The following is a 20,534-nucleotide window of genomic DNA, read 5'->3' on the forward strand; positions in this document are numbered from 1 at the left end:
ATCTCCATACTGTTCTACATTCCCACCAACACATGTTATTTCTTGTCTTTTTGATAATTGCCATTCTAACTGGTGTGAGGTAATATATCATTGTGGTTTTGATTTATGATTACCTAATAATTAGTGATGTTGAGCACCTTTTCCTGTACCTGTTGACATCTGTATGTCTTTGAAAAAATGCCTCTTTAGATCCTCTTTCCATTTTTTAGTCAGGTTGTTTGTTTTTATATTGTTGAGTTGGAGGAGCTCTTTATATTTTTTGGATATTAACCCCTTATTGGATATAGGATTTGCGAATATCTTAGTAGGTTGCCTTTTTGTTTTGATGATGGTTTCCTTCACTGCGCAGAAGCTTCTTTGTTTGAAATAGTCCCATTTGTTTATTTTTGCTTTTGTTTCCCTTGCCTTTGGACTCAGGTTCAAACACACTGCTAAAACCAGTGTCACGGAGCTTTCCACCTATGTGTTCTTCTGGGAGTTTTATGGTTTCAAGTCTGACATTCAATTCTGTAGTCCATTCTGAGTTAATTTTGGTGTATGTTAAGATAGCAGGCTGGTTGCATTCTCTTGCATGTGGCTGTCCAGTTTTCCCAACATCATTTATTGAAGACACTGCTTTCACCATTGGATGTTCTTGGCTCCTTTTTGTAAATTAATTGTCCGTATACATGTGGGTTTATTACTAGGCTCTCAGTTCTGTTCCATTGACCAATGTGTCTGTTTTTATACCAATAGCATACTGTTTTGATTTATTGTAGCTTTGTAGAATAGTTTGAAATCAAGGAACATGATGCCTCCAGCTTTGTTCTTCCTTCTTAGGACTGCTTTGGCTATGTGGGGTTTTTTGGATGCCATACGGATTTTAGAATTATTTGTTCTATGAAAAATGTCATTGGAATTTTGATAGGGATTGCCTTGAATCTGTAGTTGCTTTGGGTAATATGGATGTTTTGGCAATATTAATTCTTGTAATGCATGAGCACAGGATATCTTTTATTTGTGTCTAAACATTTGTAATTTTCAGTGTACAGGTCTTTCATCTTCTTGGTTGAATTTATTCCTAGGTATTTTATTCTTTTTGAAGCAATTGTAAATGGAATTGCTTTCTTTTTCTTCTTTTTTTAAAGATTGTTTATTAGAGTCCATGCGCATGCATGCACAAAGCGGGGAGGGGCAGAGAGAGAGAATCTCAAGCAGACTCCATGCTGAGTTTGGAGCTAGATGTGGGGCTTGATCTCATGACCCATGAGATCATGACCTGAGCCGAAACCAAGAGTTGGCTGCCCAACCAACTGAGCCACCCAGGTGCCCCTGGGACTGCTTTCCTAATTTATCTTTCTGATAGTTATTAATGTATAGAGAAGCCACAGATTTCTGTATATTGATTCTGTATCCTTTAACTACTGAAATTGTTTATTCTAATGGTGTTTTGATGAGTGTTTATGGATTTCTGTGTATAATATTATGTCATCTGCAAATAGTGATAGTTTTATTTCTTCCTTTCCTATTTGGATGACTTCTTTTCTTTTTTCTTGCCTTACTGCTCTAGGTAGGACTTCTAATACTAGGTTGAATAAAGGTGGTGAGAGTGGACATCTCTGGCTTGTTCTTGGTCTTAGGAGGAAAGTTCTTAACGTTTCCCTACTGAGTATGATGTTGGTTGTGGGTTTGTCATATATGACCTTTATTATGTTGAAATATGTTCTCTCTATACCTGCTTTGTTGAGTTTTTATTATAAATGTGTATTGAATTTTGTCAAATGCTCTTTTTGCATCTATTGAGATGATCATGTGATTTTTATCCTTCGCTTTGTCAGTGTAGTGCATCACACTGACTTATTTGTGGATGTTGAACCATCCTTGCAGCCCTGGAATAAATCCCACTTGATCATGGTGTATAAACCTTTTAATGTATTGTTGAATTCAATTTGCTAATAATTTTGATGAAGATTTTTGGATCTCTGTTTACCAAGGATACTGGCTTGTAATTTTCGTTTTTTTGTGGTGTCCTTGTCTGGTTTTGGTGTCCCGACAGATAAACATACCTGCACCTGCTATCTAGATCCGGCAGTTGTTAACATTTTTATATATTTGTCTTTCTCTTTTTTGTAAACCACCTCCAAAATATTCCATCAACATTTCTCAAAACTAAGAATGTTCTTCTGTATTACCAACCTAACAAAATAGCAGTTCTCAAATATTAATATTTAGTCAATTTTAATGTTTCGTTTTTATGAAGAGTTTGGGAGCTAGAATATGTTTGATCATGTTTGGTGTGGATGGTTGTAGCTGGTGGAAGGCTTTATAGTTGTATTAAATAACCTTTTGTGGTGGACCTGTGAGAGCCCACTGAATACGCAGGGGTCCCTAGTGACTTCTAATTTAGTTTCCTAAGCTTCTATTATTTTGTCCTTTTGAATTTTTTAAACCAAATACTGTCACTCTCAGTGAGTAGGTGTCTTTGGGTCCTGCGGTGACCTTTCATTTACTTATTCAGCAGTTATTAATAATAATATGTAACATGTTAACCATTTACTGTGTATTAAACATTGTACCTAGAATGCATTAATTTAAACCTCACAGAATTACTATACTATAGTTCTCATTACTATCATTTACATTTAAAAAGTGAAATGGGGGGCTTCTGGGTGGCTTGGTCATTAGGTCATGATCCTAGGGTCCTGGGATCGAGCCCCGCATCGGGCTCCCTGCTCTGTGGGAAGCCTGCTTCTCCCTCTCCCACTCCCCCTGCTTGTGTTCCCTCTCTCGCTGTGTCTCTCTCTGTCAAATAAATAAATAAAATCTTAAAAAAAAATAAAAAGTAAAATTGGCTGGGAAACAGAGAGGTTAAGACAGGGGTCACACAGCTGATCCAAGTGAGTGGCAGAACTGGGTTTTGATCTCGGGTAGTCTGACTGCACTGCGATGCCCAAAATGTGCTTGGCTCTGTGTTAGCACGGGGGACTCAGTGGGGAGAGGTCTTGTCCTCTAACACACAAGTCACCAGAAAAAGAAGCAGTCCAGATGTGTGCAAGGATAGGGCCAGGGCCGTGCAGAGAGCTAGGGGAGGGCCCCAACCGAGTCACAAGGCTGCCAGGGGTCAGGTAAGATGTCAGGTACGTAGGTGGGTTGGGACCTGCATGCGTGAGTCCCGGAGGCAAGAGCAAGCGTGCGTCTGCCTGGGCGTGGAGCAGAGCACATAGTCATAGAGGCGGTCCATCCTGGATAGTAGGTGTCCAGGTCTTGCCCCTCTGGGAGTCACTGCAGGGCAGGGGACTTGACACCCCCGGTCCTCAGCGTCTCGGGGAGCTGCTGCTGCAGGTCACCAGGGCATGCTTCCGGAAGTGACTTTCCTGCTTTGTTTGAGGTCAGACACTCAGTCCCCAGGATCCTTGCTCAGAGAAGTGATTTGTGAGCTGGAACATTTACCCACAGAGTAAATTGGTCCCAAATCCAGTGACTGTAAGCGGTCTTGAGAAAGCCGTGCCGTGCAGGCACAGAGGGAGACGGTCTCTGAAAGGTATGCAACCCTGCGTCTGTGTATTTAGACTTCGTGGTTTGTTTATTTCTGTGTTCCCACGCTTGCATTTTAAAGTTTAGCTGCATACTTTATTTTCACAGCTTTTACATATTGCCCCTTAAATCCTTCCCCATCTCCGCTATAATGCATTTTTTATGTTATGAATATACACTTTGATTTTCTTAAAAACATTTTACCTTTACCTACTTTTTATAAACACGATTAAATTACCTTTTACAAAATGCCATCTCTAAAAATGTAGAAGTCATTTTTAAAGAGTAGCTGCAAACTGTTCTCTCTAGAGAAACATGCACACACAGTGAGCCATCCATTGGAAATCTATTTTAAAACCCTAATCAGCAAGCCGTTTTTATGTATAAACAATTAAATTACTTGCCAGACAAGTTCCCAATTACTGCCATGGACAAAGTTTGTGATAGATACAGTGACAACAGAACTGGTTCATTATGGGCAAACTGTGTTCAGATGGGGCCGTGGTGTATGGATGTCCGTGGGACGATACGTTGTCCTGGGTCAGCTAAAACACATATGCGTGTCTGCTGTCCCACCACGCCCCCCCCCCATTCCTGTTCCTGCTGCTGGAACCCCGCTCACTCTGGGCTACATGAAGAGCTAACATTTATTCACACATTTTATAACACTAGTTATCTTTAGGTTAATGTGCTATTGTAGGAGAAGTTGGAACAGCAAATCCCATGTGGTATGTGCTTGTCTGTCTGGGAGAGTAAAAGGCAGCTCAGGACGAAAGCGCATCTGGCCGGAACAGAGCAGTCTGACGCTTTGTCCCACGGTGGTGGTGACGGCGCGTGACCCGTTTCCCACTGGGGACCGAGATGGATGTGGAGAAACCGGTGAGACCCTCCAGGCTCAGGGGTGCTGGTGGGTGGTGGTTTTTATCTCAAAGCTAGTGGTGCTGGAGGGCTGGTGGTGGCTCGCAAGCCTCCTAACTGGGCCGCCTGTGGTGCATTTTTAAGTTGGGAGTTCTGATGACAGCATTCCTGTTCTTTTTTGGAAAAGAAGTGATGACCCTGTCTTACGTAGCAGTTTTTGCCTGCAGCTAAAAAGAATATCACAAAGATCTGTTGATTGGGCTGTGGACGAAGGAGGGCCAGTTGCTGGGAATCACTTTCCCACTGTGGTTTTAAAGGTTCGCAAGAAACTTCATTAGTGGACCCCGGGTGTCAGGAAGCTTTTTCAGGTGGAGCCCGTTTTGTTGATGTTGTGATTTCCTTAGGATAGTGGTGTTTGGGGCGTAAATAGTACTGTTGCAGCATTTTTTCCATTGCTGCATTGATCTATTTTCCCCTTGGTAATATCTTTAGGTTCTTTAAAACGGCGTCCCGTGCCGCTCTGCCCAGCATTTACAGCAGGGCTTCGTTTTGAAAGATGGGGATGGGCAGAGAAGTGGAAGACGAGAGAAAGAGGGGCCTGTTTGCGGGTGGCGGGGGCACTCTTCACGGCCTTCCCTGAGAAGCCGCCTGGAAACTGCAGGGTCCCGTTGGCCTTGGGGAAAGCTTTTCAGCTGGTTTTGGAGGAAGCCCGAGGAAGAACACTGTATTCTCTGGCGTTCGGGTTCTTGAAGGAAGGTGCCCAGGCCTGGGCTGGGGTCAGGGGCGTGGGGGAAGCAGACCCTTGAGGAGTCCGGGCTGTGAGGAGGGGGAAGCAGACCCTTGAGGAGTCCCGGCTGTGAGGAGGAGCCTGGATTTCTCAGCCTGCCAACATGGCAGCCGCCTGCAGTGTGCAGAGGACTGACGACCCCCCTGGGAAGAAGGAGAAGTGCAGCTGCATCCCCTCGGCCCAGCAGCCTGGCTGCTGGATGCTCCGGGGGCCTGGGACCGCCGGAGCCACCTCCTCCCGTCCCTGCTCTGGTGGCCAAGCTGCGGGCACACCTGCTCCCCCCCTTTGCAGCTCACCAGGGCCCGTGGGCTGCAGGGCAGGGCGCCGTCTGGTGTTACATGTGAGGCCCAGACCGGGCAGGTGTTTACCGTGTACGGGTGTGTGCAGGGATCTGGGGAGTGCTCTGAGGACAGCCTCGGCAGGGACTTCCCTGACTCTAGGCTCCTGAGAGGTGAGGAGAGGAGCCTGGGCCGTGAGGGATGCCCCCTGAGACCCACCTGGCCGGTTAACGGGGGACCAGGGCTCTAACGGTGCATCCCTCCGTGCTAGCGCTGGGGTGGAGACCCCCGACCTGCCACACCGCATCCTTGAAGCTGCCCCGCAGCTTGGGAAGCATTCGACTCTCACGACCCCAGGGGGTGCTGAACACGCAGTAGCAAAGAAGGAGGGGATAAACCAGCCACAGGGCATGCGTTGGTGATGATTTGAACAAGTCTTCTCACTTGAAAAATCCACTCTTATTTCCAGGTGCATTTGTGAGTTGCCTCTTGCGATCCTTAACTGGTGGAGCACTAGTACTCCGTGAACCTTGTCTTTGCGGCTGGTTTGTGGCTGTTTGATCCCCTAGAATTGGAGAACCGTCTGACTTTAATATTCTTTGTCGACCAACTGAGAGGTCTGGTGGACTTTGTAAAATTATCTCAGAGCCGCCAATTTCCAGTTTTTTTCCTTCACAAGATTATTTCTTTATGATTCTTTAAACTCCTAAGATCTTTATATCCAGATTAGATCATTGAGCTAAATATGAATAGTATGTTTCATTCATACTTTTGTGTAGTATTTCACATTCATCATTTTGAGGGGATGAAATAAATCCTGGGGTAGAAGGGGATGCATGCGAATCATTTGCAGTATAACCCGTAAGTAATACACAACATACACAACCATCCAAAACTTGTGCCAAGACCAAAACAGCTTGAAAAGATGATTTAAATTAGCCTAAGTCATCATTAAGAGGTGTTCTTGTTAACCCAATTTGTCCATTTTTATGGGGAGTTTTTATTTATGTACTTTACCGGAGTTGTTGATTTTTGGAGGCTTGCTCTCAGCAGGAGGAAATCTGTGCACCTGTTAGCGTCGAGAGTAAAGTTTACCTGTGTGCCCCTCTCCTTTCTGCTTCTTTCCAGACTTGGCTGCTCTCACTGCATTGGTTTATTTAGGTGCCTGGGAACCCCGCTAGCACGGGGCTTTATCAAAAGATGTTTCAGAATACATAATTTTAAGTAAGATTTCTTCTAAGGGAAGAAATCTTTGTGGGAGGAGGTGTTTGGAGAGAGCAGGAGGTGTGTTGTCTGTCCAGAGGGCATCTGTCACAATGGCTTCTGCACCCCTGCCTCCAAATGGAGGACAGGCAGTGCCATGCACTCAGAATCCCCCCTGGTGGGCAGGTTCCCCTGCGTTCCTCACTTCCCTGTCCTCTTGTCGGTGCTCTTTTCTGTGTCTGCCCTGGTGAAGGCATGTCCGGATGGACGACCAGAGCAGACAAGGAGTCGCCGCCCAGGGTCTTTTGGGAGAGAACCTTTCATTTGTGAGCAAAAAATGTGTATTAGTAAGTACATTGGTTCAAAACCAGAAACCTATAGCTTTTTCATGTTTTGTAAATTTTATAATACGGGTTCTTAGTGTGTATGAAGTTGTGAGTTTGTAAAAACATGGCATCCTTTATATATGTCATGGCTGTTTTTAAAGAAAATTTGCCTATCTGGGTGCCTCTCGGTGCAAGTCTGGAGCCCCCCTCCCATCTCCGCCCCCACAGGGAGACCCTCAGAATCCCGTCTCAATTACTTCAGCTTGGAGGTGAGAAGGATAAACAGACTGTGTCCCAAGGGAGTTGTGGCGCTGCCTTGCCTCCCCTTCTAACCCATCAGAATGCTATTCTGAAAGATGCCCTATCTCTCTCCCATCCTTTCTAATTGGCTCACTGTTTTGTTTATTCTACTTATCACAAGTCAGATGGAAATTCCTGTTTTTACTGCAGATAATTGCTTTTTGGTGTGTACTGTCTTGGGCCCATTTGGCGGCTTACAGGTATTCGGGTTGGCTTTCCTCCTGTGTGGCTGGTTGCCCGCGTGTGCCAGGCACGGCGCTGGGCACCTTCCTTGTCTGGTTTGTCTTTGCCTGTGCATAGAGTGCCAGAAACAGCCAGACACCTGGGGGAGCGGCTCTGACAGGGCCTGCCCCTCTCTCTCTGGAAGGTGCTCACGTGACACCTGCTGCCATCAGGGAGAGGCATACCCAGCTTCCCTGGAAGTGCACCATGGGGATGAGACCTGTGGGGAAGGGTGGGGGTGACCGCATGGCGTCTGGGGTCCAGAGGGTATTCTGCTCTGGGGCTGGGACTTAGCCCTACAACCAGAGCCTCAGGGCCTTTTGGGAATTGGGGTGGGGTGGTGGTGCGGGAGCATACGGGCGGGATGGGCATGGGGTGGGGCTTCTCTAGGGAGGCAGTGGTTCCATGGCCCTGTGCACCTAGAGGTGGTGTCATTGGGGCCGCCATGCTGGCCATCGGTCCCGAGCAGCCGGCTCCAGGCATAGACCTTGCACGAGCTCGGGGTCAGTCACTTGCGTTCTGCGCTGAACACTTGTTTCCCTAGCATCTCAACACAGCGGCACGTTTGTCAACTGCCTTTGCAGCTCACTTGTCCCGGGCACGAGCTGTGCCTCTGCGTCCCTCACCACCCCCTCCCTGGTCCTTCCTCCTTGTTCCCGATCTCCACCCGTTCTTCTGGTCTGTGGCCTGTATTTTTCACACTCCCACGGCTTCACTCACCTCAGACTCTCCTTAAGGATTTGGTATCTTTTTGAGAAAAATTATTCTAGCGTACAGTCATGTAAGGTTATTTGTTTTAATGATTGAGCACACAATTATCAATAACTGTTTAAATATTGATCTCTTAGGAAAGCAGCTGCTAGTGCATCTACTTGAATTTGTGTTGGCGTCTACTTTGATTTGGACTGGCCTGCTGTTTTTCAGGAGCGTGCCCGTCGCTCCCCGTGGAGGTTGCTGGGTCCCCGCAGATGTGGGAAACCTCGTTCCTAAGATTTCCGTGTCTTTTCTGTTTCAGGTGCTCTCTGCCGTCTGCCATGCTTTCCAGGTAGGAGATGCAGGTTGTCCTGGCAGGTGCGTCTGTGCAGCTGGGAAGCGGAAGCCTCGTGTGAAGATGGAGAGATAAGACGTTGTCAGGCAGGCCTGTGCGACAGAGAGCTGTGCCCGCCCCGGCCAGGGAGCCCTGGTCCTGGAGATGGATCGCAGCCGAGAGGCCGAGGTGGAGCTGAGAAGGGGCCCGAGCCCCACCAGGGCAAGCGGGAGCCCCGAGGTGGACGGGGACAAGGCCACGAGCCACAGCTGCTGCATCTGCGGCAAGAGCTTTCCCTTCCAGAGCTCCCTGTCCCAGCACATGCGCAAGCACACGGGGGAGAAGCCCTACAAATGTCCCTACTGCGACCACAGGGCTTCCCAGAAGGGCAACCTGAAGATCCACATCCGCAGCCACCGCACCGGCACTCTGATCCAGGGCCACGAGCCAGAGGCTGGTGAGATGCGCGTGTCTGAGGGCCTGGACGGCTGCACCAGCCCCACCAAGAGCACTTCCGCCTGCAACAGGATCCTCAACGGGGCCACCCAGGTGGACAACAGCAAGATCCTGCTGAGGAGCAGCAAGAAGGAGGCCGAGGGGGCTGCCTGTGCCTCAGAGGAGGGCAAGGCCGCAGCCCAGTGTTCCTTCTGCAAGTGCAAGTTTGAGCGCAAGAAGGACCTGGAGCAGCACGTGCACCAGGCCCACAAGCCGTTCCGGTGCCGGCTGTGCAGCTACATGACGCTGAGGGAGGAGTCCCTGCTGAGCCACATCGAGAAGGACCACATCACTGCGCAGGTGCCCAGCGGGGCCGAGGCATACGTGGAGAACGGCAAGCCCGAGCTGACCCCCGGGGAGTTTCCCTGCGAGGTCTGCGGCCAGGCCTTCAGCCAGACCTGGTTCCTGAAGGCTCACATGAAGAAGCACAGAGGTTCCTTCGACCACGGCTGCCACATCTGTGGCCGAAGATTCAAAGAGCCGTGGTTCCTCAAAAACCACATGAAGGCGCATGGCCCCAAGACTGGGAGCAAGAACAAGCCCAAGAGCGAGCTGGACCCCATCGCCACCATCAACAACGTGGTGCAAGAGGAGATGATCGTGGCTGGCCTGTCCCTCTACGAAGTCTGCACCAAGTGTGGGAACCTGTTTACAAACCTGGACAGCTTGAATGCGCACAACGCCATCCACCGCAGGGTGGAGGCCGGCCGGACACGGGCCCCGGCCGGGGAGGGCGCGGTGCAGGGCAGCCCCCCGGACTCCCAGCAGCTCTTCCTCCAGTGCCTCAACCTGCAGCCTGCGGTGGCCAGCGCGCCTGCCCATGGGCCGGCGGGGCGGCGTGTGGCTGAGCTGGACCCGGTCAACAGCTACCAGGCCTGGCAGCTGGCCACGCGGGGCAAGGTGGCCGAGCCAGCTGAGTACCTCAAGTACGGGGCGTGGGACGAGGCACTGGCCGGGGACGTGGCCTTCGACAAGGAGCGGCGCGAGTACATCCTGGTGAGCCAGGAGAAGCGCAAGCGTGAGCCGGAGCCCGGCGCTCAGGGGCCCCCGCGCAAGCGGGCGGGTACGCCCGGGGACCCCATGCCTGGAGCCTTGGACCCCAGGCCGGCTGCAAGGCCCAGCCGCCGTGCTGCCGCCCCTGCTGGCCATGGCAAGTCCTCCGAGTGCTTCGAGTGCGGCAAGATCTTCCGCACCTACCACCAGATGGTGCTGCACTCCCGGGTGCACCGCCGTGCGCGCCGAGACCGTGATGGCCCCGGGGATCGCGGGCCCCGTGTGCGCTGTGGCTCGCTCAGCGAGGGTGACTCTGCCTCGCAGCCCAGCAGCCCGGGCTCGGCCTGTGGTGCCGCCGCTGACTCCCCAGGCTCGGGCCTGGCAGACGAGGCTGCGGAGGAGAGCGGAGAGGACAGTGCAGCTGACCCTGCACCAGGTGAGCGTGTGCCTGGGCAGCTGGGCTCGGAGAGTGAGGGCCAGAGGGCTCTGTACCTGGGCGACCCGTGCCCAGGTAGTCCCGGCTCCGTAGCCCTGCACCCAGCTGGTCCCCTGTCTGGATAGCCCAGAGCCCAGGTATCCAGGTAACACAAGTCCAGGTAGCTCTGTGCCCGTGAGGCCTTCCTGAAGTATCCCTGAGCTCAGGGAGGTCCAGTGCCCAGGTAACACATGCCTAGATAGTCCAGGCTCAGGTGGCCCTCTGACCCGGTAGCCCTCAGCCCAGGAGATCCAGGCCCAGGTAGTCACGGCTCAGCCCTGCACCCTAGGGGCCTGGTTTCCAGACCCAGGCAGTCCCTGGCCCACGTAGCCTTGCACCCAGGTGGCCCTCTGCCTGTATAGTCCTTGCCTGCGTCTCCCTGGCCCAGGTAGACCCTGCATCCAGGTAACCCTGTGCCTGGATAGCTCTTGCCTGGGTATTCCTGGCCCAGGTAGCCTTGCACCCAGGTAGCCCTACCCCCAGGTATTAGGTAGCCAGTATATACTTAGAGCTCAGGCTGGTGGGTGCAGACACAGGTGCCTGTCAGCTCTGCTTCAGGCTCCTTTCTTGCTAATTTGCCCGGATGTGTTTGTATTAACTAACACCTTTGACCTGTTGAATTCACAGTTTCTCTGGGGCATCAGTCATTTCTGAGCAAAGGACAGGTGATGGGACACCTGCAAGGCGTGCCCTTCTCTTTCTCCACAGGCCCAGAGCCTGCTCCCTCACCAGGCGGCAAACGCACGCATGTACATGCACACTTGCCTCTGCTGACCTCCTTTGCACCAGACAGCCGAGTAAAAGACTAACTTCCAGTTGGTGTGCAGTTATAATTAATCTCCTCAGATTCAAATACCCTGTGGGTTTAGAGACGGCTCATTGGAACAGATGACTCTCCGAATAGCAGCTATGTAAATATTTAAAGATGCTTGGCTAACTTTGTTTTCATTATTTTCCTACTTTTTATAAGTCTTAAGCATTTTGATATTTTATTCATTATTTTTTGTTTTGGGTAATTCTTTTTAGTAGAAAGTGATGTTTCAGTGACGGGACTTGTAACTTTTTCCGCATCACCGGGACTGTTTTTCTTTTCTCCCTGGAAACTTGTTCGTGGCTGTTGCTTTTACCTGAAAGGCCAGGGGTGTGGAAACCCAAGAGCTTCGGCAGGGCTATTTATGATCTGTAGTAAGGAAAATGACTCTAGCGCAGTCCTCCAAAGCAAAACACAGATCTGTGTCCTTTTTTCTTCATGAGGGGTTTAGCCAATTCTTTGAAACAAATGATAGTCAGTAAAAGTGTGGAAGAAATTTGTTTCTCTAATCCTATGTTGACCCCGCGCATACACCTTGTAAGGGTCCAATAGATAGATGAGCAGTGACACATTATGCACTGACCCTTGTTGTTTCCCATTTCATTTCTTACTCATTAACCTGGGGGAAGGAGCAGGAGAACATGCTACTCTGAAAATACACTGCTCCTTCTCTGAGCTCAAGATTCCTGTAACAGTTTATCGTCGTAAAACCTGGCAAACCCAACTGCGACCTTTGGTTGGCATTTTTGAAGATTAATTCTTGGTTTTTCTCTTTAAAAAGTTTTGATAATTATAGATTTTACTGATCATATTCCAATAATACTGTTTTTGGAGCTCATTGGATAAAATGTTAGGTTAGAACTAAATCTTTTTCTCTTTTTTTTGAAGACAAATATTTTTAACATTTGGAAAAGCTCTTGAGCCTTTCCCTCATCTACGGTGATGGTGGTCAAATGATAATTAATTCAATAGTACTTTGAAAATGTTGGAAAGATCAAATAATTTTCACTATATATTGGAATTTACTTTTTTTCATCTCAAATTCATTAAATTTGAGATTATCATTTACCTCCTAATGAGATTATATGTATTTTCTATATGTGATGTTTTTTTGGGAAACTTGATACATCAGATGTTTCTGTAACAAGTTCATGTATCCTAGTTGAGTTCAACAAGTGGACAGTAGAATCAACAGAATATTGTAGCTCATTGAGAGACCAGAAAAGGAAATTTATGTCATGACGATGGCATGAAGTGTGGAAGAACACTGTGGGTCTGCGTGGGTAGCTTTTGTGACTCTGTAGGGCAGAATCTTTCCTTCTAAAACTGCAGACCTCGCAAGCTCAGCAGGCCTTTAATGGTCTAGGGTGGCAGTAAACCACTGCTTCATAGATGTTCTTTAAGGAGTGAGATGTGCATTATATGCATGTAATACTCACAGACACTCCCATTTGCAGGGTTTGGCTAAGGACTTTGGAAAAGCAAATGAGTATTTTGAATCCTCTGTTTCAATCTGCAGCGTGCCTTTACTGTTACTAAAAGATGAATTACGTCTTTACACATACAGGCAACTTAAAATTCTTACAGAACTCTGATGGGATGGCTGGCTAAAATTGTTAGAGGAAATATGTGGAGATTGAGAACAAAGCCCCACAGTAGGTCCCATAAGAATGAATCTGGCTTCTAGTGGAAGCAAAGTTGACATTAGAATTCTGTCTTTGTGACCCTGCTTAGCAAGTCCCCATTGTGCCATAATTTTACCCCAAGATTTTTTGACATGTAGGAATGGATTTGAATGCTGCTTTTGGCTCTAGAGAAAGTTTGCATTATCAGATTAAAAGAAACTTTTTTTTTTTCATGAAACATTCTTTGTTGAGTATTGTCATGTGCTTGTTTAGAAAGCTCTGTTACATTCCCTTTATTTCCACGGAAAACTGGGTCTCAGCAGCCCTCCTTACTGACCAAAAATGGGAGAAGAGCAACCTTGTGAATAAAAGTCAGTCAAGTCTAAAATACGTTACTGAGCTAGATTTCAGTCCTTCACTGAGAAGGTGACATAGCCCTGATAGAGAAATACACTTTTGGAGCTCACGAAGAAATGAAACCTTTTAATTAGGGAAGAGAGGAGCATTGAAAGGGCATGTAATTCAAGTTCACAAAAACGAGCATTTCCAAGCCCAAAGCGAAGTCAGGGTGCTTCCAGGTCATCATGAGGACAAGGGAGTGTTATTTCACAATAAGCTGAAGCAGGATTCTGCTCAGAAAGCTTGTAGGTGATTTAGGAATGAGGGACCCCTGGTGAGCATGTCTTGAAGAGGTTGGTTCACGACCCTTGTGATTGTGAGAAGCACCTTTGGGTGGCCTACCTTTTCTCGGGCCATGAGAGGTGTGTCCACCTGCCCTGAGGCAAAACGCTGAAGACCCCATTCCCACCATTTTTCTGCATATCATTTCTGCAAAGACTTATGTGACTACCTAGGTTTTGACCACTTCTTGTTATTCTCAACACTACTCTCATTTTAAATCCGTGTTCTATTGAGGCTGCCTCTCAGTACATCTTTGCATATTCAGTGTAACTGAACTGATGGTAAAATCACAAGTTTTAGTTGAAGTCCTGTGAAATTGCAAATATTTGTTTCTGACCCACAAAGATGTTAGACTCTGCTCCACCAGATAGAGGAACAGGTTCTTAGAACAGGTGCCACAATATTACATGCAGTTTGGAGAATTAAGGAGAGAGTTTCCAGAACTGAACAATATCATCAGGGAATGGAAAGGCAATTGAAGGAAGAAACGGATTTCCTTCAGAAAGCACCCGTTTTCCCTGCTTGTCGCCCCCTCCAGGGCGACAGCCTTGTACATCGCGGCTCATCTTGTTTCCATCCTAGTTGAAGAAAGGTCCCCCGTCTCTTCACCAAGAAATGGTAGCTGAGCATGCGCCTTGAGGCAGAGCGGCGGTCAGCGGCAGTGCCAGGGCGGGTGAGGGGTGCCCACCGTGGTCGGGCAGCTGGTGCAAAGCTCCAGCAGCCCTTCTGCTTTCTGTTTCTTAGCGCACGGACAGTCATTTGGACGGCTCGGGAAGAACACGTTCTCAGACGTCTGCCCGTTGTAACAGGATTTTGGGTGAACCTAGCTAACAGAGGTCGATGTGGAACATGGGGTGTGCTGGGGTGGGGTATCTGTCCCAGGCTGGGCCTGCCGAGACAGGAGGCTTTTATTATCACTTCTCTTAGAGTTCGCTTCAGTGTCGATCCGGAGGGGTGCATCCAGAGCGCCGTGTCCTTGTTGTGCTTCTGGCCAGATCCGCTCGAGATGCTGCAGCCCCCGTGTTTCTGGTGGCACACAGATGGAGTGAGCAGGGGGGCCTGCAGCATTGGCCCTGGCCAGAGGCTAAGCATGAGCCAGCACATCAGGGGGGTGTGGATAAGGGCAGGGAGAAAGCGGGGTGGGGGACGGGAGCCCCAAGTGCAGATGGGAGATGCAGACATTTGGGTTTGCCTGGGGGAAGGAGAGCAAGCACATCTGGGGACAGTTCCATCCAAGCACCAAAGCCTTGCTGGACGGAGCCACGGTAGGTGGTCCTTCTGAGGGGGGCCCTGGGTGGTCGGGCGCCCTCTGTCACAGATGAGCTTGTGGAACTGATAACAGGAAACCCCAGGACCAGTTCTTGAGTCACCGGGCAGTTCGGTCAGGCTTGCTTTGTCCAGTTTCTCTGTCGCTCTGGCAACCTGGAGGTCACTGCCAGCAATATCTAATAAACGTCCACACACAGACTGATGCCCGTTCAGGAGGGGCCCCAGGGGCACACCCCGATGTTGGTGTCAGGTGCCAGGCCATACGCGCAAGATGCTCTCCGCCATGGCTGGTGCCAGGCCCTGTTTCCACCAGTGCCAGATAATTCCCGTCACCTTAGAGCCGGAGATTATGGAAGAGCAGGTCTGTTCCAGGTTCTGGAAGAGAACCCTAGAATGCCCAGCAGATCCAGCACCACGGGAGTGGAGGCAGTCCTGAATACTGGGGAATCTCAGAGTTGGAAACCCTCCTCTTAAGGTCTTAGTATGAAAACGCAGTGAAGGTCTTTAAGAAAGCTGTTCACATGTACTTGGCAGTCGAAAGCCGAACGCCCTCTGGTTTTAGCCTGCGTCTTAGCAACCAGAACCTGCTGTGCGTCTGCGCTGGTAACGCATACACCTGTGGGGTGACTCTTCCCGTGGCACCTCAGCACCCTGCTAAGCTTTCTGAATTATTAGAGGACAATTGAATTACAACGAGAAGAGCGTCTTTTAAGTATGTTTTCTTGTATTTTGATTCTTCAAACATTGGTATCTCTGCATAGCACGCAGGCTAATATTTGCTTGAGCAGGATGCCGCATTCCCTGACCTCCCAGAATGAATTTATTATAGCACGAAAGGCTCCGACTCTGGAGATTAGACTCTGGGGTTTTCTTCCTTTCACTGAGAGGCACGTACGGATTATACGTACCCTGTACCGCACAACAAACACCGCACAGGCGTTTGGGTTTGCTAGCATCATCCACACACTTGATTCGATCTCTCTCTCTCTCTCTTACTTTCTGACACAAGGCAGGATCACAGGATTTTAGAACCGGAAGGGAGCAGGAGGTGTTGTCTGTCCCCATTTTATGAGGACGGGGACTGGGGTGCCAGCAAGTATTCTAGTTTGCCGGCAGTGGTGTGGTGTATGAAGTGGGAGGCAGCATGGTTGGCAGATGCCAGGTAGCAAGTCACCTTTTGCACTGAGGCACAGCATGCTGCCCGCTCTTGATCTCCGCGAGGGTCCAGTCCCCCAGCGGCAGCGTGGGGCCGCGATGCCCCCGCTCATGGGCTGTCACTTCCACACTCCTCTGGTGCCTGGCATGGGTTCAGCATCCTGTGGACATATCTTGTGTTGGTCCTAGACTTAGACCCGAGCCGGGGACCTCAGCGTCCAGTTTCCAGCCTAGGAAGGTGTCCCTGTGGTGTTCTGTCACCTGAGGCACAGGATGGCCTGGACCCCGTGGGGGGTCTGGATCCCCAGTGTGCATGGTGGCTGGCTCCGAGGGAGGGGTGAGGTGGAGGCTGCCCAGCTGCGTTCTGCAGAGGCCGAGCATCTGTCACACAGGAGCCCGCTCAGGGCGAACACTCAGTGGGCGTCCTGTACCAGCAAAATCAGCCGTGTTCCCGCATTCTAATAAACAATGAACGCACTGTCTCTAGAGAGTCTCACTTGATGTGTAACTGCTTTTCGACCTTTTCTGCCATCACTTCACATCCTAAATTCTGTTGTTTCCATCCTTGCCCTGATAGATGGAGTGTTTCTTGCTCTGCCAGAGGGATGATGCTGGCTGTGGTTTCTGGCTCCGTCCTGGGGTTTCGGCGTCACCTTTGCCATTTTGTCATGAAGAGGGGCTCTTGGTCTTCTCTAGTTCAGACTTGACCTTTTTCAAAGGGCTCCTTTTTGTGGATTTTATGCGTCGACAGGGGATAGAAGTCATTTTGGTTCTTCCGCCCTGGTCATGTGAGTTGTGGAGGTCCACGGGAAGGCGTGGATCGTGCCCCGCCTGGGAGCATCTACAGAGCAGGCCGCACTGAATTTGCTTCTGGAAAATCAGCATTTGCTAGCTGCGGTGGGCTAGTTCCTGGTCAGCTCTGGAGGAGGGGTTCACCCGGTGGGTGGGGGGGCAGCACCTGCTGGTGTGGCGTCGCCCTGAAGACGCCGCCTGTCTCGGGGCCGTCCTAGGCACATGCCGGGCATCCCTGCTGCATCTGCACACCTGCCGAGTGTATATCCTCTGCAGCCACCAGTCATGTGGCACCTGTCACTGCGTCCACTTCTTCACAGTTACCAGGTACTTGTTGGAGGCACAGGTCCCGCCAGCTGGCGAGTGGAAGTGTGCAGCTCCTTATGCAGGCCTTCTTGGACCACAGTCCCTGGTTGCACCTTCCCTGCACCCCCACCCGCCCTCTTTGTGGCCGGATCGTGCCCTGGATCCTGGAAACCCCCCCTGCCCCATGGCCAGTGCCGTCCTCCCTGCTGGGTCGCCCCAGAGCCTGTGCGTGGACTCCGGCTCCGTCCCGGGAACTTCTGCCCCGTTGCTGTCCCGTGCTGCTCGCCTCGTGCCACCGTCGCCCTCACCTGCCATGCCTGTCCCCTGTTGTGATCTCATCGAGGGCAGGGTCTCCTTGTCCAGCCCGCCAGCCCTGCGGCATGCACGGCTCCGGCCGTGCATGGAGGAGCAGGTGTGCCTCGGTTTGCAGTGAGCCACACTGAGAGCTGTCTCCGTGGGGGAGGTTTTCCGGAGCGTGTGTTCACCGGCTTCTAGATGCCTGTGACCTGTGGTAGCGGCCTGGACTGACAGTGAAGGCTCGGGTGAGAGCAGATATTCACACAAACCTGTGCCTCGGGGTTTTGAACCGTGTGCACGCGGCCCAGCTCCGTGGCCTCTGGCATGGCAGGAGTTGGCTGCCTCTGCGGCCTTTCTGGCCAGCGTCAGGCTTGGGACTGGGACTTGGGAACGTTGCCTTGCTCAGGACTCTGGCCCTCCCGTCCCAGGCTGGTGGCCAGCGTCCTGGGTGTCGCTGCTGTGCAGGGGGAGCAGAAGCGGGTGGGCCTGTCTGGTTCCCAGCACCCGAGGACATGCAGCTCGTGGCCTGCCCCAGACCTGGCCCAGCTCCTGGCCTGCGTCTTGGGAAGCAGGGACTGAGGTCACCAGGTGGTTCCTGCCTCCCTGCCTTGTGTCCCCAGCAGTTACTACCACCCAGCGCAGGTGGTGGGCACGGCGCCCTCGGCGCAGCCCCTCCCGGGGCCATCCCGTGTGTGCAGGTGGCGCCTGGTCAAAGCACCACTCACCCATGTGGCCCGGGACGGGCATGGCCCCCCTGTTCCCCCATGGTTCCACCACGGAGCCATGGTTGTCTGGGGAGCCCGGGGGGAGGACGGCTCGGAGCCCGCAGTGGCCTTCCCTGCGGGGCCTGCGCGCTCCCCACCCCGCGGCCCCTGCTCCGTCGGCCTTCTCCTCGGCCGCCTGTGCGCGGTGGGCACACTGAGTGACTCAGTGAGTTTGACCTCTCTTTGTTCAAGTATTTAGCCTTCATTTGGTAAGTGTTTTTGTTGTGTGCCCATCTCTCACACAGATTCGTAATGTTTCATTTATAAGTTTAGTTTTTCTTTTCTTTTGATGTTTCTTAATATCCTGTAGTGCTGGACCTAATCTGAGGCCAGTTCTTGGTGAAACCTTTGTAGGCTGCTGATAGGATCGGGATTTGCAGACACAGTTTGCATAAGCCTTTGCGTGTTCAGACAGATTGCAGTTTTAGATGTATATTTTACTAGAATTAAAAAGTGAGGCGTGGTCTTCTCCAGATGAAGGTCAGAAGGTCACGGTTTCCTTCTTGGAGTCTTACCTGACTCTGCAGGAGGCTAGGGCAGCCCTATCCATTTGCAGGATGCCTTGCCTCCTGTTTTATTTACCAAGACAGATGTTGATTTGAGACAAGCCGTTTGGGCTGACTGCAAGCTGCCAAATACGTTCTTGTAAAAGTGTGTCAGATCTGAGTCTTACTCCTGTTCTTTCTTCTGATTGCAGAATAATTACGTTCAACACCGTGAATAACCGGTTCCAAATGTACTGTGATCGTCCTTGTCATTCAGGGACCTCACTGGCTTTTGAGATCTCCCATCTAAAATGATCACTGAGCGGTACCCTCTGGGGAGTCGGCCAACTTACAGAGAATCTGGTGCGTGCCCGAATCTAGCTCTTAACACCTGCCGAAGGGCGTCAGCTTCCTCCCGGGCCACAAGATCAGGCTGTTCTGCGCATGAGTGTGCAGTGATGGATTCCGGGGCACGAGCACCACAGGACTAGTTCGTTAATCGGGTTGACACCTGGAGAATGTTGTTTGCGACATTGAAATGATGACCATTTCCAGTTTCCACTTCTAGTTATCGTAGTTCCTTTGATAGAAGACTCGTTTATAATGTTGCTGGTTTTTAAAACATTAATGACTGCACAGTTCATGGCATAGGACTTATACAGATGGTTTCGGTATTAGATTAGAAATTGATGGAAGTGGGGTGGGTTGAACATTTCCGTTTTAAGGAGATATCAGGTACTGTGTTTTCAAAAATGACAAAGTACAGTAGGAGGGGTCCGAGAGGTTGAAAACAAGGTATAAACCCTTAAAAGCTGTTTTTATCATAAACCTCCTTTATTGGTGGTGAAGTATCGGTGAGAGCCTCAAGAAGCAGTTCAGTGTGTCACCTACGGATGCCTTGCAAAGTTCCTGAATTTTAGGTGTTAAAGGAATTGCAAAGTTCTGACAGGAGATTTTTGGGAACTCTGAACATGAAGGTTCTGGACAGGTTGTGTGCAGGTGATAAGCCTGCACACCACTTAGAAACAAATTCTTGATACTGTTTTGAAACCCAGTTACAAAAGGCATCATGCTTGCAAGTTAGTTATGAACAGGATAAAGTTGCTTTTGCAGAACTGCCTTGCGAGCTGGACAGCACTTGGCAGACCACTCACATCTTCTAAATAGCCCCTGTTCTGAACATTTCTTTTCTGTTCTAGGTCAGAATTAATTTTTCTTTTTTCTTCTCTTCTCTCCTCTCTTCTCCCTTCCTTCCTTCTTTCCTTCCTTCCTTCCTTCCTTCCTTCTTTCCTTCCTTTTCTCTCTTCCTCTTTTTCTCCCCCCTCCCCCATCTTGAGTGAAAGATCTTTTCCTCTGAAATTTAAGATTCCCACGAGGGGGCTTGCTGTGGACGTTTGCAGGCGTTTTCAGAGCTGTGCCACAGCTGTGAGGGGCAGAGCACATCTGGATGGTGACTTCCTGTCACCCACTGGTCCCCCCCCCACCCACATAGCTGGCCACCGGTTGTGGTCTCCCCCTTCCCGTTCAGCCCCTCTGCTCCACCCTTCCCTCCTCTTCCAGTCAGAAGGGTGAAGGGCAGTGTGGAGACAGGGCATCATGTAACACCGAATACCTAGCCCACAGGTAAGTCATGATGTTGGGGAGCAGTGGACCCTGGGGGTGTAGGTCTGATCTTGGAGATCTTGGAGAAACAGCTGTGCTTGCCTCTTCTCTGTCCCAAGGCCAGAGACAGAATCCCAGATGGTGGCCATTGGCCATAGAAACGCCAGCATGGAGTGCCCGGTGAGCTGCCTCCTGGGAAAGCCCGTCCCTCTGCCCTGGCTGCAGTGGGGACTTGTCACATCTCTGCTCCTTCTGGTGCCCTTGGGGGCA

At 50.4% G+C, this 20,534-nt stretch overlaps 1 protein-coding gene across 4 annotated transcripts in view; it reads left to right on the top strand.

The window, feature by feature from the left end:
- The window catches only part of ZNF516 (zinc finger protein 516), a 113,310-nt gene that overhangs the window by 37,419 nt on the left and 55,357 nt on the right, over positions 1 to 20,534 (top strand). For all 4 annotated transcript variants that reach the window (XM_028102880.1, XM_028102879.2, XM_028102882.2 and 1 more), the window contains exon 2: positions 8,503 to 10,438. In XM_028102880.1, coding sequence (XP_027958681.1) covers positions 8,680 to 10,438 — 1,759 coding nt within the window. In that variant the 5' untranslated portion in view covers positions 8,503 to 8,679. The remainder of the gene's footprint in view (positions 1 to 8,502; positions 10,439 to 20,534) is intronic.

Source organism: Eumetopias jubatus, unplaced genomic scaffold (assembly GCF_037043125.1).
Source record: "Eumetopias jubatus isolate StellerSeaLion01/CBP00866 unplaced genomic scaffold, mEumJub1_p1.0 scaffold_16, whole genome shotgun sequence".
In the NCBI taxonomy this organism is placed as follows: domain Eukaryota; kingdom Metazoa; phylum Chordata; class Mammalia; order Carnivora; family Otariidae; genus Eumetopias; species Eumetopias jubatus.